General features: G+C 52.4%; 5 protein-coding genes across 5 annotated transcripts; 1 reads left to right on the top strand and 4 right to left on the bottom strand.

Annotated features, from left to right (window-relative positions):
- Window positions 1-1217: 1217 nt before the first annotated feature.
- Window positions 1218-1628, bottom strand: N7532_008958 (uncharacterized protein; the record flags this gene model as incomplete). Its single annotated transcript, XM_056621449.1, has 1 exon — window positions 1218-1628. One exon carries the CDS (start codon window positions 1626-1628, stop codon window positions 1218-1220), a length of 411 nt encoding a protein of 136 aa, XP_056472255.1.
- Window positions 1629-3114: 1486 nt separating this feature from the next.
- N7532_008957 (uncharacterized protein) lies at window positions 3115-4029 on the bottom strand (the record flags this gene model as incomplete). Its single annotated transcript, XM_056621448.1, has 1 exon — window positions 3115-4029. One exon carries the CDS (start codon window positions 4027-4029, stop codon window positions 3115-3117), a length of 915 nt encoding a protein of 304 aa, XP_056472254.1.
- A 959-nt stretch (window positions 4030-4988) lies between these two features.
- Window positions 4989-6915, bottom strand: N7532_008956 (alpha-amylase; the record flags this gene model as incomplete). Its single annotated transcript, XM_056621447.1, has 9 exons — window positions 4989-5270; window positions 5327-5567; window positions 5625-5771; window positions 5824-5986; window positions 6039-6267; window positions 6324-6432; window positions 6485-6600; window positions 6655-6693; window positions 6754-6915. 9 exons carry the CDS (start codon window positions 6913-6915, stop codon window positions 4989-4991), a joined length of 1488 nt encoding a protein of 495 aa, XP_056472253.1.
- A 1366-nt stretch (window positions 6916-8281) lies between these two features.
- N7532_008955 (glycoside hydrolase family 31 protein) lies at window positions 8282-11417 on the bottom strand (the record flags this gene model as incomplete). Its single annotated transcript, XM_056621446.1, has 4 exons — window positions 8282-9968; window positions 10019-10189; window positions 10241-10648; window positions 10720-11417. The coding sequence occupies 4 exons, from the start codon at window positions 11415-11417 to the stop codon at window positions 8282-8284; spliced, it is 2964 nt and encodes a 987-aa protein (XP_056472252.1).
- A 1987-nt stretch (window positions 11418-13404) lies between these two features.
- N7532_008954 (uncharacterized protein) lies at window positions 13405-15336 on the top strand (the record flags this gene model as incomplete). The annotated part of the gene is made up of 3 exons (XM_056621445.1): window positions 13405-14348; window positions 14398-14848; window positions 14902-15336. The coding sequence occupies 3 exons, from the start codon at window positions 13405-13407 to the stop codon at window positions 15334-15336; spliced, it is 1830 nt and encodes a 609-aa protein (XP_056472251.1).
- Window positions 15337-15381: the final 45 nt, after the last annotated feature.

Raw genomic sequence — 15381 nt, 5'->3', positions numbered from 1 at the left:
GTGGTATCCACGCACCGAACACAATTCAGCCTCCATACTCAAGCCGATATTTCTGCCAACGGTTTTCAGACCTTCCAAGATAATGAGGCGCGGGTCGACGCCGTCCCTCAGGCTCTCAAACCGCGTGTTCGTTTGATCGACACTGCAAGAATCTACAACGTTGGGAAAGAATCCGGGCAGGGCATCTAAAACATAGGGGTAAACAGAGAGGATCTGTATCCCGGTACAAAACTCTGGTCCAACAATTATCTCGGACGATGTTGAGAAGGCGCTCGATGAGTCGCTCGCTAATGATACGCCACATGTTCATCTTCTCACGATACGTTATCCATACTCTATCACGAGAAACACTGTGTGTTTTCCAAGAGACAACAGAAAGATGTCTCATTAACAGACGACATCTGTTCAAATGTGGAAACCCATGAAAAATTCCCCAAAACGGAAAGACAAAATCACCTGGAGTTTCCAATCTCAGAAAGGGAAAGCGGTATACTTTGTGGACGAATCCTCCATGGCAAGCTTCGTGGTCTTACCAAACTGGTTTCCTCCTCATTTCGAGCAAACGTTCCTGCTGTTCACCAAATGGAGCTCCACCTATGCCTCCAACAGTAGGGCTTCGATGACTGGCTGAAGCCGCAAAGAATCCATGTGATACAATTCAGGTCTCCTGACAACATGAATAACATCTATGGAAAAGCAGGAGGGAGCAAAGGAATCTCCCACGTGATCCGGGTGATTGATCAGCCTCTTCTGCAAGATCCTGGCCAGAAGTACGGAAAGAGTGCCGTCTGAATTGTCCTGGCTTGGGGCATCAACAGCGGTCGCTCTGCTTTTCCCAGGATTACGATCGACTAGCAAATCAAAGAAAATATCGAGGGAGATTTCGAGCTTGACCCCGAGGATATGGTGGCCATTGAGCAACTCGACGCGCAGATCAGGTTTAACAACCCGAAACTAGACTATCAATGGAGACTCTACGCGGATCTGGAAAGTATCGAGGGAAGGGAAGGTGCAAAGACTCGGGAATAGATTTGAGTATACAGAAAGGTCGTTGAGGAGAGAAAGGAATTAGGAGTGCATATCCTGACCCTGGAGCACCGATGCGACGCTGCCGGCATCCGTTAACCAATGATGCGACCGCAGAGAATATGAAATGGGCAATCAAATATGCAAACGCTCATACACAGATACAGTGAACAGTAAGCACTTTATATGATCTAAGCTCCAAAGAACCTCAGTAGCGACACTAATTTCTGCTCAAATGCGTTCTCAGCCTTGCCCTCGCCCGCGATATGATTGTAGGGTCGATCATAGCGGTGTTCCATGTCTTCATTATGCTTCCTCACGTCCTCTGGTAGATTATCATGTCTGACTCCCTCCATATCAGATAAATTGGACTGTCTGCCATCTCGCAGAGTCGGCTGGGAGTCGTTGGAAGGAATCGGATGATTCGGAGTGTTGTTACGGTCGCATTCTTCTTGCGATTCGTGTGCATTTGCTTGTGCGAATTTCTGGTTGGTTTCCTGGCTGTAGGCCCGCAGGCTAGAGGCGTTGATCACGTTGCGCTTGACAGGCAAAAAAGAAACAGGCATCCGTAACAGTGAAGGGATTCGCGAGAAGGAGCCCATTTTAGGATGTGGCTTGCAGGGATTGATGGATATGGATGAAGTAGACGTGAAATCACCGAGTCAAAAGGTACGACTGGTACCTGAAAATGGCTTGGTATTGATATTTCTGCGTCATTCTGCCCCAAATCAGGTTTATCAAAAAAGAATATACTGTCGGCCCCTGGTGCCTTGCGCCTGTTGGCGGTGATGACGTTACTCGGCCTTGATGTCATATCCCTATCGTTGAACTTGAATCGTTCTTAAAAAATAAATTCAACCTGATTGGCCCGTCGCGTGGGTGCTATTGATGCATATTTGAACCCTCGGCTAAACTCCTTCTCCATGAATTTGTTCGCAGTCTCGTGGCTTTGAGATGAAGGGGGCAAAAAAATGAAAAATAAACATACAACAGCAGGGATTCGCATGTGGTCACCCACCATACTACTAACCTGCCGGCGTGTGGCTTAAGTACGGCTGAGCGGACGGGAAGCCCTGTTCTCCACACCCTATGGTCGTATGTAGTTGAAACTTTGTTGCAAAGGAACATAGATAGAGATATCAGAGGCATTTGCTATCGTATTTGCAGTGCGACATCCAGCCAGGGCCTAAGTCCGTGACGGATTACTTGAATTATTTACACTAGCGGTATCATTGATCCAGGTAGATCTCCAACAATGCGCCAAATCGACCTTTTTGTCACTAGACTAGGCTTTATTCTCATCTTATACCATGGGCTCGTCTTTCTCGACCCATTGTTGCCATATCTGGGGATGCTCGACGGTCGGAATCATGCCGTTGACTCTCCAAATTTCTCAAGGATGCTCATAGATATGTATTCCCACTTTTTATCTTTTGGTTCAAGAATAGGTCGCACAATTTTGTTCACTTGTGCGATAAAGCCCAGTCGTCGTTCCTGTTAGGGAATTCACTAGCGGCGTGGTCGATATGGAAAAAGATGGCTTTCGGTTGGGCTTTGCCCCCCACTGTAGAAAGTGCCAGTCGGGAGCTCAGGGAAGAATATGTTGACTCAAAAGCCAGGGATTCCGATTTCGACATATGATTCAGTGATCTTTGTCGGTATCGCCATTAGAATAGAAGGCTACTGTAGTGTCTCTTTTGAGTCGGATTAAGGTGTGGATTGCCGGCGAAGTGTCACTGGATTTGAGATCAAGAAGGTTTCTACACCCTAAATTTGTCGAAGGTTTTGGGACTTTTGATTCCTGAAAGCGTGATTCTCGTTTCAATCCTGCAGTGGACGGGGGAAGTTTGTTTCCTTTGTGGTTCGCTAACCCAAGGCTGTAATTATGATGCCCGATTGGTGTTAGTTTGAATTGTGCGAAGGGGCCTGTCACATTCGGAATCTTTCTAGCTCAATTCATATTATGATGTCGTGGACTGAGCCAATGAAAAACATAATATTGCTCTCTTCCCGCCCTATTTTCGTATGTACTGCGCGTGCTTTGCAAAGATACAGAAGGATGCGTTCAGAATCCAACATGGAGTTCATTCAACATGCAATCTGCCCGAAATGTAGTGCAATTGCTAACACTTGTGAACGATAAGCGGAGCCGATAAAGCTCGTTGGAGCTTGAAGTAGCAACTGACAAAAAACCCAATTACTCTTTCGCCACCACGTTGGCTGCGGCACATTCCAGTGCAAACCCACAGCACCGCGCCGACCATCCTCGGCCTTGGCGGCTAAGTTCAATACAATTTGGAGACATAGGCACAATTCCACATTCTTTCCGTGGACTCGCAGAGAAGGCCTCGCCATACGCTTGGCCATATCGGGGGTCGATATGAACATTCCGTCGAACTCGCTAATCGCATGCATCACAGGGACCTTGATCGCATGGCTATACTTCTGCCAGTAGTCGAGATATTGTCGATTCCCATCAATTAGCTCTGCAGTGGGAATTCCCTTATCCAGACGAACATTGAGCTCCCATACCTCGGGGTGGGCCACTTTCCGAGCTGGGAGCTGCACCATCATCATATCCCTCATAGCACGATCGAAGAAAATCCGGTCTTCTGTTGGGGTCACCAAAGAATAAAAGGCTTCGCGCACCTCAGGAATCAGCTCCGGACCGAAGCCCGATGTGATCCGGATAACGGATACCCCTCTGTGCCCTTGTAGGAGCCAGTGATGATGGTAGCAATAGTACAACCTACAGAGTGGCCCATAATAACGACGGAAGTCGCGTCCAGCCACCACCTCGCCATACGAATCCTCGTAGTAGTCGACGACGACGGCATCGCTCTTGGACGGGAAGTACAACGGGCAGTTGTCCACCAACAGCATAGGTCGAAGAGGCAGATGGTAGAACTTGACGCGAATGTCACCCTTGCCTAGACGACGTTGGAAGTAGGGCACGAAGAAGACAACACCGATGAGCAGGCAGCCAAAAAGCACACCCAGCATGATTCCAACACCACTGCCGACGCTGAAGGTTTTGAAGGGCTCGCTCGGAACTTCCATCACGATGTGTTGTGATATGTCGTATCGTACCGTAATCAATTCCTAACCTCACAGAATTGCCAGCTTTGATTGGAAATCAATCTGGAGGTTGCATGTGTATATAAACCCTCAAGTTTTCTGTCCAGAAGAAAACAAAACAAGCAATCTTCCTCAGAATTACAACAGATAGCCTTCATCGTCGGCGAGATGCAGCGCCGCTACAACGAGGCCGCTACCACCAGTACAGACCAGTCCTCGCCTGCGACGGACGTGCTGAAGAATACCATCTTCGGACCGCCGCCTCCGCCGCCCAGGACAGAGAGTATCGATCTCTCGCATCTTATCCCAGCTGCGGGGCCGATGGATGGCCTCGTTGACTCGTATGCCTGCTTTGAGCAGCTTATCCCTCCTGGCTATGTCGCGCCTCAACCGGCGTTCTCCGCGCCGGGAATGTTTCAGCAGCACCCGGCGCCGGTGGGTGGTGCGATGCCTGTCAGCTTGGTGCCGCGGGCGATGCATGATTTCTAGATCGGGAAGGGTTCTGTGAAGGGTTGGGTAGATGGATGGAAGTTGTTTCTTGTGTGTAGATGGGCCGGACTCCTATATAGTTGCTTTTACTTCTATACGCTACGTTTTAATAATTCTGCAGAGCAGTGACCAGCTGAGTCTACTGTAAAGTTGATGTGCTTCCTTCCTAGCCAAATTCGCCGCCACATGGATATCCCTGTTGTTTTACAGTCACTTGTAGCTGTAGCGGTCGATTAAACATCCGTCCAAGTATCGACTGTATTCAACGCGTTGTAGTCAACATCTACGTATAAGATTGGCGCATGTCGCTACTATCTCAAAACCCCAAAGACCTATATACCACAATCCCCAATCTTAGTCCCCTCTATCCCAGCCATCTTCCCCAAAAGATGTCTCTAACACCCAACCACCGAACCCACCAACAACGAACTCGGGTACAAAATCCTCGGCTCCCCACCAGCCATAGGAACAGGGACCTTCCCACTCGCATCAACAGTGACATTAGCGCAAGTGATAACCTCCGTCAACTTCGTGCCAGCCGCGTAGCCCGTCCCAGACAGCGGGAGCGTGTACGTGTTCGAACTTGCGCCTTTGTTGGAGAGCACGGTGATGGTCTGCGAGCCGTTAAGGCCCTTACGCATGGCGAGGGTGTTGGTGTCTTGGTAGATTGGGTAGTTCTGCCTGGCGTTAGAGGAGGGTTTCATACTGAAAGACGTTGAAGGATCTTGCTTACCTTGTACGTGATGTACCCGCTGTTCTTGGCAATAGCGTGCGAGCGGATGGCATTCGCCTTGGCGATGAGCTTGTACAGCTCGGCATCGGTGTTGTACCCGGATAGCCAGACTGCCTCGCGGTTTGCCGGGTCGGCGCCACCGTCGTAGTGCTGTTCCTGGCCGGCGTAGATGATCGGGATACCGTCTGCCATGACGGTGAATGCGGCGGCGTTCTTGGCGAGGGACATGTCCTGGGTGTATCTGGTTTGCGTCAGTATGTTTAAGTTGAATGAGCCGTTTGCGTTGTGGTGGACGTACGAGGCAAAGCGTGGGTTATCGTGATTCTCCAAGAATGTTCCTAGAAGGGTTGAGTCCTTGCAGGTGGACTTGACCGTGTTGATCATCTTGTAGAGGTCGCTGATGCTTCCGCTGGTGGAATCGAATGCACGGAGGAGGGGGTAGTACCTGCTGCACTCAGACATTGTTTGTTCGTTCCCTGGGAAATGGTTATACTCACATTGGGTAGTTGAGAACCCCGTCCATGACTTCCTGGTAGGGGCAGGTATAGGATGGATCACCATCAAAGACTTCGCCAACACAGTAAACGCCAGCGGCGCTGTTGTACCCAGTCCAGAAGTCTTTCTGGACGTGCTTGGCAGTGTCGATGCGCAGACCGTCAACTATAGCTCACAGTTAGAGGGAACAGTCATGCGCTTGGGGAGAGAATCATACTGGAGTAGTTTGAGACAAGTGATCCGACCCAATTATACCAGATATTTTGCACAGCGCTCGACTCGGTGTCGAGATCGGGCAGGGAGACGGTCGTGTCTCCGAGCCAGCACTCTTCCACCTCGGTTTGGTCGTCGTAGTTTGTGATTAGGCAGTAGGGGTGGAAATAACTCTGGCTGTTGAAGGCGTCGAAGACGCTGTAGTCCACTGTGTTGCCGGCACCGTCGTAGCCCTATTATCGGTGTTCATTAGCATGACGGAAACGACTGTAGAGTCTGGAGAACTTACCATGTGGTTAGCCACGACGTCAACCATGAGGTACATCCCTCGCTTGTGCAGAGCCGAAGCCAGTGACTTGAGATCATCGGCTGTACCGTAGTTGGAGTTGAGCTCGTAGCTGTCGTCCAGTCAGTTGAGAGATGAATTTGACGCCTTCGTTGTAGACATACATGTGCTGTTGCCAGTAGCCGTGGTAGGCTGTTCCATATCCCGTGTCTCCTTGGAGTTGATGAGTGACCGGGGTAATCCAGATGGCTGTAAAACCCATTCCCTGGATATAGTCCAGCTAAGGCGGGAGTCAGTACCGTACGGGCAAGAAAGGTGAGAGAAAGTTCTTTACGTGGTCCTCGATACCCTTCCATGTACCACCGCAATATTCCTAGTTAAGATCAGCTATACAACTCCAACTCCGTAGAATAACTGAACAGGCAGTACGTACCCTCTTGCTAGTATCGCAAGGCGCCGTCGTCGAGCCATCCGTCCTCGCAAATCGATCCGTGAGCATAAAGTAGATTGATTGCGAGCGCCATTGCGCAGGCGTCGCAGCAATTGCCGAGCCCAGGAGGCCCGCAAGCAGCACACAGCGTGAGAAGGAGACCATAGTGGCTTTCCAAGCGTCGGCTTTGAAGAGCCGATGAAGGATGGGGAATATGCCGGCTATATATCAATTGACTTGGTCTATCCAGGTTTACCCCGGCATTAGCGAGGTGTACCGGGTAGAGAATGCATTTTTTTGCGGGGTGCAGAAAGCAAAAAGGACGCCACCCCCAGCGCTACTATAATTCATACAAAAAGGAGGAGGGACCGAGCAAGGCACGAAGACTCACAGATCACAGAACACAGACCGGATCGGCGTGCCGATAAATTTCCAGTGAATGTCCGTCCCCGGTCAAAGCGAACTAACCCCCAAGTCCAGAGCGCGGTGAAGACAGGAAGGCAACCAAAGGAGTAGTAACAGATGGGGATCACGTCTCGAAATGGGCCTCCCCGAGCCAAAGCAGTAAGAGACGGCTGTAGATCCTCGGCACAAGCTTGTTGCCCCCGGCCCCAGCTCCACCATGATCAGGAGGAATCACTGATGATGCGCTCAGTTCCCGATCTCACATGTGCGAGCGAGGCCGTCATGCCGGAGCAAGACGGGCTCCGATGTCAGGTACACACTTCTGCTAGTGTCGTGGGTTCTGTTAGTGGGAAACTTGTGCGAGGATCGTCGGCCAGCCAGGGACGGGCAATGAGAGTGAGAGAATGCGCTAGAAGCCTTGGTATTGCAGGGTGATCGTGGAGTTGGGACGGGAGTTGGGAGTGTAGTGATTGGTGATGGATGGGATAGATGAGAGGGGTGGTCGTCGATCATTTCCCTGATGGCGGCTTTTCGCCGATGGGGCGGTTTATAGTTAGCGAGGAGGATGTATGTATACATGCAGGGTTGATGTTGATGGACTATGGGATAGTGAGGGTGTTTGAAAAATGCCATTGGTTCCTTGGAGGGTGTTGTAGATGATTAGCAGTATGATATGGTCTGATTTTCATTGTCTCTTTTGTCTTCTTGCATTGTGAGTAGTTGATGAGGTGGTGGTACAATCAGCACTAATTCGGTGTATGATATTAGCCTGTTTGAGATCACAACTGGGGAATGCACATGTTTCATGCAGACAGACGAAACAATAGTAGTATGTAGTAAGACATTCGGATATTGGCCGAAGAGGTATCCCAGGATCACTATTCAGACTGCGGCTGACGATTTTGCTGAAATGGAAGCCCTGGACAACAACTAATGACTCTCTAGGTGGTAGGTTAAACGGATTCATCCAAGTGCCTTGGCTGAGATTCGACTAGGTCGTCTTACATGTGAAGTGAGGAGGTATCTCAAGGAAATAATCTCTAGTCTGGGATTGGCAGAATATAACAATTCAACTAATGAACACAACAATCATCTATCCCCAATGTCACATGCCGGAGCAGTGCATTTACCACATGAGGGTCCAGTGCTTGCTGAAAGCACCGTCCGCAGTCATGGCCTGCAGACCGCACACGGAGAGAACGTGTGAAGTAGCATTGTAGTTCACATCCGAGCCAGGAACAGTCTGGCCATTGAAGGTGACGTTATGAGGCCCCTCGGTGACACCCAGAACGGTCACCTCCGACAGCGGGTTGGCCTCCTTCCAGTTACCACGGGCCATAGCGGTGAGCTTGTTCTTGGAGGCCTGGAACTGAACGCTGAGAGTAGCGTTGGGGTAGAGACTCTCGCCGTCGTCAAGGTACAGCTTACCAGTAGCAGTGCCCTGGCTGCTGAGAGAAGTGAGGAGGGACCACGGGGTGTTACGGGCCTCACGGGTGGTGAGGGCAGGCTCCTGCATGGGGAGGATGCTGCCACCGCGGACGAACACGGGGATGTGACCCAGAGGGGCGGGGATGGTGGTGTTGACACCGGGCTGGGCGTCAACGGCGGTCTGGGTGTACCAGTCGTACCAGACCTCGCCCTGCTTAATGCCGGGGAAGACACCCTTGGTGTAGTCGACCAGGGGCTCAAGCACGGGGACAACCATGATAGAGGGACCCACGAGGAACTGGGTGTTGACGTTAGCCAGGGACGGGTCGTTAGGGAACTCCCAGGCCAAGGCACGCATGACGGTCGAGCCGGTGGTGTGAGCTAGGTGGAACAGGGTGTAGAAGTAAGGCAGGATGGCGTAACGGATTGCCATGGCGGACTTAGAAGCCTCGATGACGGAGGCCCAGCGGTAAGGCTCCTGCGGGATGGCAGAGAGGACGTTGTGGTTGCGGTAGAAGGGGAAGAAGGCAGACATCTGCATCCAGCGGTTGCACAGCTCCTCGTCGGTGTTGCCGTTGAAACCACAGGCGTCGGTACCGAACATAGGGACACCGAAGAGAGAGAAGGACAGCGCTTGGGGAATAGAGAAGTACATGTAGGCCCACCTAGAGTAGTTGTCACCACCCCAGTGACCAGCCCACTTTCCAGAACCAGCAAACGTCGAGCGACCGATAATAAAAGGACGCTTCGAGGGAGAAACCTTCAGCAGACCGTGGTAGGTAGCGTTGAGGATCTGGTGGCCCCAGAGGTTGTGCACATCGTACTCCGCGACACCGTCAATGTGAGTGGCGTTAGGAGACACGGCGTGCACGGCGAGGTCGTGGCCAGTCTGGTCGTGGTTTATAGTGTAGGGAGGGTAGTTGATGTTACGCACGCCCGGAGTAGGAGTGGTGCGCAAGTAGGACACTGTCGACGACGCTCCCGAGCTACCATCGCCGGCCGCGGCAGCCTGGCTAGAAGCAGCCGCCGAAGCGGCTGCAGCCTCAGTAGAGTTGGTAACAGCGAAGCCTTCAGGGTAGTCGTAGATGATGTTACCGGGCTCACCAGGCAGACTGAAAGGAGGGTGGGCGGGGTTCAGAGTGAGGTTGCCAGTTCCGCAGCTTCCAACACAGAAGGAGGAGACCTCGCTCATGTCAATCCAGATGCCGTCATACGCGATCTTCTTGTGCCAGATGTCGAGCTCGTTAGACCACCACGAAACGGACTTGGGGTTGTGCCAGTCGGGGAACACGGTGTATCCAGGCCAGACAGCACCGATGTAGGTGCTTCCATCAGGGTTCTTCAGGAAGACACCATCCTTGGCGCCACGAGTGTAGGTGTCATAGCTAGCGAAGCATCAGCAGCCGTCAAGTTGCAAAGAAACAGAGTGACTTACGCATCGGAGGCATTCTTGGGGTTGGGGATGTAGATAGCAGAGTCAACAATGGGGATGAAGTGACGTCCGCTAGCGTGCAGCTTGTCCAGGAACTTCTCACCCTCGCTGTATGAGAAGCGCATGGCGTCATTTTCGAAGTCTCGGTAGCCGTGCATGTAGTCAATGTCAAGCCTTTTACCGTGTTAGTTGATAGCATGCAAAGACTCGAATTAAGCAACGTACCAGATGTTCTCGAGGGGAATCTGGAACTTCTCGAAGTTCTCAACGACATCCTCAACCACGGACCAGTTTTGGTAACCCCAGCGGCACTGGTGGAAGCCAAGGGTGTAGTACTGCTGCATGGCAGGCAAACCAACGGTGCTGATCTGGTAGCTGCTGGTCACCTCAGGCTGGGTCGGACCAGAGTAGAAGGTCAGATCGATGCTGCCGCCAATGGCGCGCCAGGTGAGCTTGTCAGTTCCAGTGAGAATCTCCTGACCATGGGCATTGCGCTGGAAGACACCGTGGGAGTAGGAGACATAGTCCTTGGACTGGTCGGCCGCGGAACTCGAAACGAGGGTGTGAGTACCCTCAGCGTCGACTTCGTAGTAACGGGTGTCCAAGTAGAAGGGGTGAGAGCCGTAGATGTTGCTGGAATTAGAAAGTCAGTATCGATGTCCCTAGTACAATCACGCTACTTTAGCAGGATAGTGTGGACGTACCCATCAATGGGGTCACCAATGTCCGATGCGTAGATGGTCATAACCTGGTTCTCCAGGAGGCGCAGCTGCTGGATGTGCTCGCCGAGGCCGTACAGATTGTAGTCCTGGGGCAGGGCAGTAACAAATTCGATGAACTGGTTCTCAAACACCAGCTTGGTGCCAGTGGTGTCGAAGAGCACATCACCAGTGGCCTTGCGGGTAACCTTGAAGCTGAAAGAGGGGTCGTTGGACCAGGTGATCTCGAAGTCGCTGTTCTCAGCCGTGGCGCCCTTGTCGGCCTTGGGCCGCGGCACAACGGCCTCAGAAAGCTGGTACCAAGACGCGTTGTGACGATCAACATGGGTGGGAGTGATCTGGACATTCAATCGGTCCTTGGCCAGGTACTCGACAATCAAGTCCAGAGAGTCCACGTCCGTACCATACGCATTGCACGCCTCGCCAGCCAGCTGCAGCTTAGCAGTCATCCCCTTAGCACTCTGTTGCACCCCCGATGCTTTGTATCCGGGGCAAACATCCTGAGCATTGACGGCCTGGGGGTCGTCAATGTTGGCGATCAAGTTCTCGCCATAGTTGACGGAAGCAGGGATAGTAAACTGGTGGTAGGGGGCGCTCGAAGTCGAGCTCGCGACCGAGCTGCTCGCGCCGTAAACGGCCGGCAAAAGGCAGGCACCGGCCAGCAGATCCGTGAATCCAACCATGATGACCGTGGTTGTCCGTCAGAGAAGAGGCACTGGTCGTCAAGACTTAGAAGCTACGAAAGCTCCGTCGTGCTCCCTTCTTATAGTCGACACTGGGAAGAGGCCGTCCGATGCAATTGGGGTCGAGCAAAGCAGCTTTTCGCCGAAGAAACAGCACCGAAGACATCCCTCAAAGTCAACGCGTCAAACAAAATTTCCGCTGAATTCCCGTGCACAGGTGGGACGCAGGTGAAATTGGAGTGACACTCCCGACACTCCAGTGGCTGAATGCTTTCGCGGGGTTGGCTAGGCTTCGAGGACTGGGCATTGCGGGGACGATCACGGAGACTATTGCGACTTTGCCTCCTCCATGCCACACGAGAGCCGGTGCTAGACCAGGAACGGAATAGAGTGGCTTAAACCTAATACGAACAGAGCAGTCGAGAGTCCTTGAGCTTTGTTGAAGTCAAGGGCCAAGGCTTACCCACTGGCTGGAGACCGGTGGTTGGTGATTGGCGGGTTGGCCGATAAATGCCCGAGCTGTCTGGAGACGGCCGTGCTGCAAAATAATGGAGACGCTGAGATGATCGAAATCAGGGTCATGGCGGTAGAGATGATGGTTCTCAACAGTATTGTTGGGATAGAAGAGGAATCATCACCCACGAAGGATATAGAATATAGGACGTCATGAATGGGAGTCATTGTGTGGAAATCTATGGAGGGTCCGGCGAACGGATGTTAGTCGGACCACGGCGAATGTAATCAGATTCAGGAAACGAAACCCGGGGAAGGCATGAAGAATAGGCTTTGTAAGATGCCGCACCCGGTGAAAGTTTCCTCTCTAGCGGCACGATCGAGATGCAGTACCTTGGTGATGCCGTGATACTCTATCGCTGCCATGGGCAGAGGCAATCCGGGGCACCGACCCAGCCTCTGTGGAATGCTGGGGAATCTGCCCGCGGGAATCTCGGAGATTCCTGATCGACCTGGAGTAAGAGCGAATGGCGGTGTCCATGAGTTCCACCACTCCCGAGTTTAATAGATGGTCATGGCGTGATCTCTTTGATCTCAAGGTGTACGGAATATAGGGGGTTAGTGGGCTGATGAGTGAATAATGTGCTTCAAGCTTGTTCGGCTTCCCGAGGGACACCCATCTCGGCATCGAAGCCCAAGCACAAGCAAGTGAAATCATCCAAGCGGCGGAGAACGCCGCCATGATTGGATCGGCTGGGGTGCGACGCCCGAAAACAAGCAGAGCGTCCGTTGAAGACTGCGGGCTCATCGTCTCATCGAGGGCTAGCGTCCAACGCTACTGCGCCTCGGATGAATCAGGAACCAGAAAAATCGCGCATCGCCTGCGCTAGTGCCCCCCACTGTGTCTGAATTTGGCTTCAAGTTGGTCTCGTAAAGGTACAGAGACCTACTTAGCATGCGTAGCCGAGTCCTTCGAGAGTGTTCGTGGTGTGCACGGCTCTTCCATCGTTCCCGCTTGCAGCCAGGCAACTGATAGACAGGGGGATTGCGACGACTTCGCTTAGTTGCCGAGAGGATCGCAAGAGATCGAGTAGCGTCGAAGAGGCTTGTCCATCACTCGATTCTAGAAGGATGCAGGTCGGGGCGCTCGTGTTTATTGGTGTAAACTCAATCGATTAGATCGTCACGTCAGAACCCTGGCTTTTTAATTGTGAGGACCAAGAGGACGTACCAAGACGTCAGGCAGACATCTCACCGAGGTGCTAGTCGTGGGCAAACTAGTGAACATCAAAGGACGAGGCTATAGAAGGAGTATCGGGGCGCCATTACGTGCAAGGCCTTTTGCGGGGAGTCTTGACTTGCCGGCCCCGCGCTTCCCCAGATACTTTTTCCTCTCGTCTTTTTGACTCTTCTCTCTCTCTATCTCTCTCAATCAACTTTGATCGACAATCATATTGTTCAACTTTCTTCTTAAGCTATCCTCCATCTACCATGCACTGCGTCGGTTCCCTGTCTTGACCTTCGCCAAACAACTATGGACCTTGCACCACCATCCAAGCCATCTCTAAAACAAGCCTGCGACAACTGTCGCAAACGGAAGATCAAATGCTCGCGCGAACTACCCTGCGATAAATGTCAGTGCCTGCTGCTCTCCTGCTCCTATAGCGACGTGCTCCGTCGCAAAGGCCCCAAATTCCGAAACCTCTACCCCTTGGCCCCGATCCATCCGCTATCGAACCGAAACGACACGGCCCGAGAGCAGCTCTATGCCGATAAAGACCATCTCAGATTCAACTCGCCCGCGTCGCCCGCGTACGGTGATCCAGATACGAAATATGGTGCCCAGGACATTTCTGACACCCTTTCACAACTCCCGCCGCCAGATCTGGTGTCTTCGCCCGACTCTACAAATTCGACGGTGGAATCGGCAAGCGGCCAGGCACTCCCACATGCCCGCCGCCTCTCTCCACAGAGTCTGCTAGCGCATGTCAATGTCTACTTGAAATACCTGTTCTCCATTATGCCTGTCGTGCGAGGGGACGAACTACTCTTGGATAGTCAGCATCCCGAACGGCTCTCTCCACGCAGATACGCCTTTTTGGCCTCTCTTTGCGCGGCGACACATCTTCAGCTAAAATTGGACGGCGCCAACCCGATCCCGGATTCAGCTCGATTGCAGAACATGGGCGATGGTCATTCCCTAGTCTCCGGGGACAAATTGCTATCCGAGGCCGTGCGGGCACGGCAGGAATGCGACCCTGTGGAAGACATCAGCATCGAGACTCTCCTGACCTCGTTCTTTTTATTCGCTTCTTACGGCAATTTAGACAAGCAGAGCCATGCTTGGTTCTATCTATGCCAGGCCACGTCAATGGCTTTTACACTCGGCCTGCATCGCGAGTCAACATATGCGGGGTTGAATGCGGAGGAAGCTGAGGAGAGGCGGCGCGTCTTCTGGCTGCTCTTCATCACAGAGAGGTGAGTGTTATGGAAAATTCTTTATGATATGTTACTGATGGCAGACCAGAGGCTATGCGCTGCAGCAATCGAAACCCGTCATGCTCCGCAGCTCCATCCACAAGCCCCAAGTTCTCTGTTCCGATGACCCTATCCTAGCATTCGGATTTACAAACCTCATCAACATCTTTGAAAAGCTCACAACCAGTCTTTATGACTGGGTCTCTGCTGGAGGCGGAGACGGGCTCGTGGAGAGACCACCAACATCCGTTATCCAGTCCAGTCTGTGTAAACCAATATCACTGGACGGTGTGCTCGAGATTCAACAGGTGGATATCTTGATCACACAGCAGTGGCTGCAGGCGATGATGTGGAAATTGTCCATGAGCCATGCCACGCAGCCGGGCTCGCGTGATGACGCTGCACTGCCTTTCCATCTCCCGGTGCTTGTGGGTAAAGCTGTTATGAGCGTGATGGGGACAGTGTCACAAGGGGCGATAGATGCACATGGTATCGGAATGGTGAGTCAACTACAATCAAGACACGAAGGCAGTATACTCATCCCGTCCCGCAGGAGCAAAAACTGTTCGACATAGGTTCCTCCGTAGCCGACGTGACACGTTCCCTCGGGGGAAAAGCTGTCAGCCGACTCGCCGAAGCTGCCGTCGACCCCCGCCAGCTCCTCTGGGGAATCTTGCACACGCTATCGCAGATTCGCGGCTCGCCGTCATACCTATTTCCCGAGCTGTTGGAGCGCTGCAAGACAGTGCTGGGCCTCGATTGCACGATCACCATGGGCAATTTCCTACCTACTCTCGGCTCTGAGATGCCCGACCAGCTACAACAGTTGAATACATGGGCTGGTGAGCAGGGATGGGATATGCTTGCTGCTGGTCGCGGTCCCCACGAGATACGGGAGGTAGAAGGTGACCAGACTGAGTCGGCGTCTCATCTACCAGCTGTTTCTCAGGGAAGTGATTATGGGTACCATGACTATCTGCCAACTTGACAAGCATCTCATACTGCCCTGATGATTTTCGATGTATAATTCTGT

Source organism: Penicillium argentinense (genome assembly GCF_028826775.1).
Source record: "Penicillium argentinense strain IBT 30761 chromosome Unknown utg000009l_segment0_segment0, whole genome shotgun sequence".
NCBI classification, from domain to species: domain Eukaryota; kingdom Fungi; phylum Ascomycota; class Eurotiomycetes; order Eurotiales; family Aspergillaceae; genus Penicillium; species Penicillium argentinense.
The sequence above is the reverse complement of the archived record's forward strand: the minus strand, read 5'-3'. Positions and strand labels throughout refer to the sequence as shown.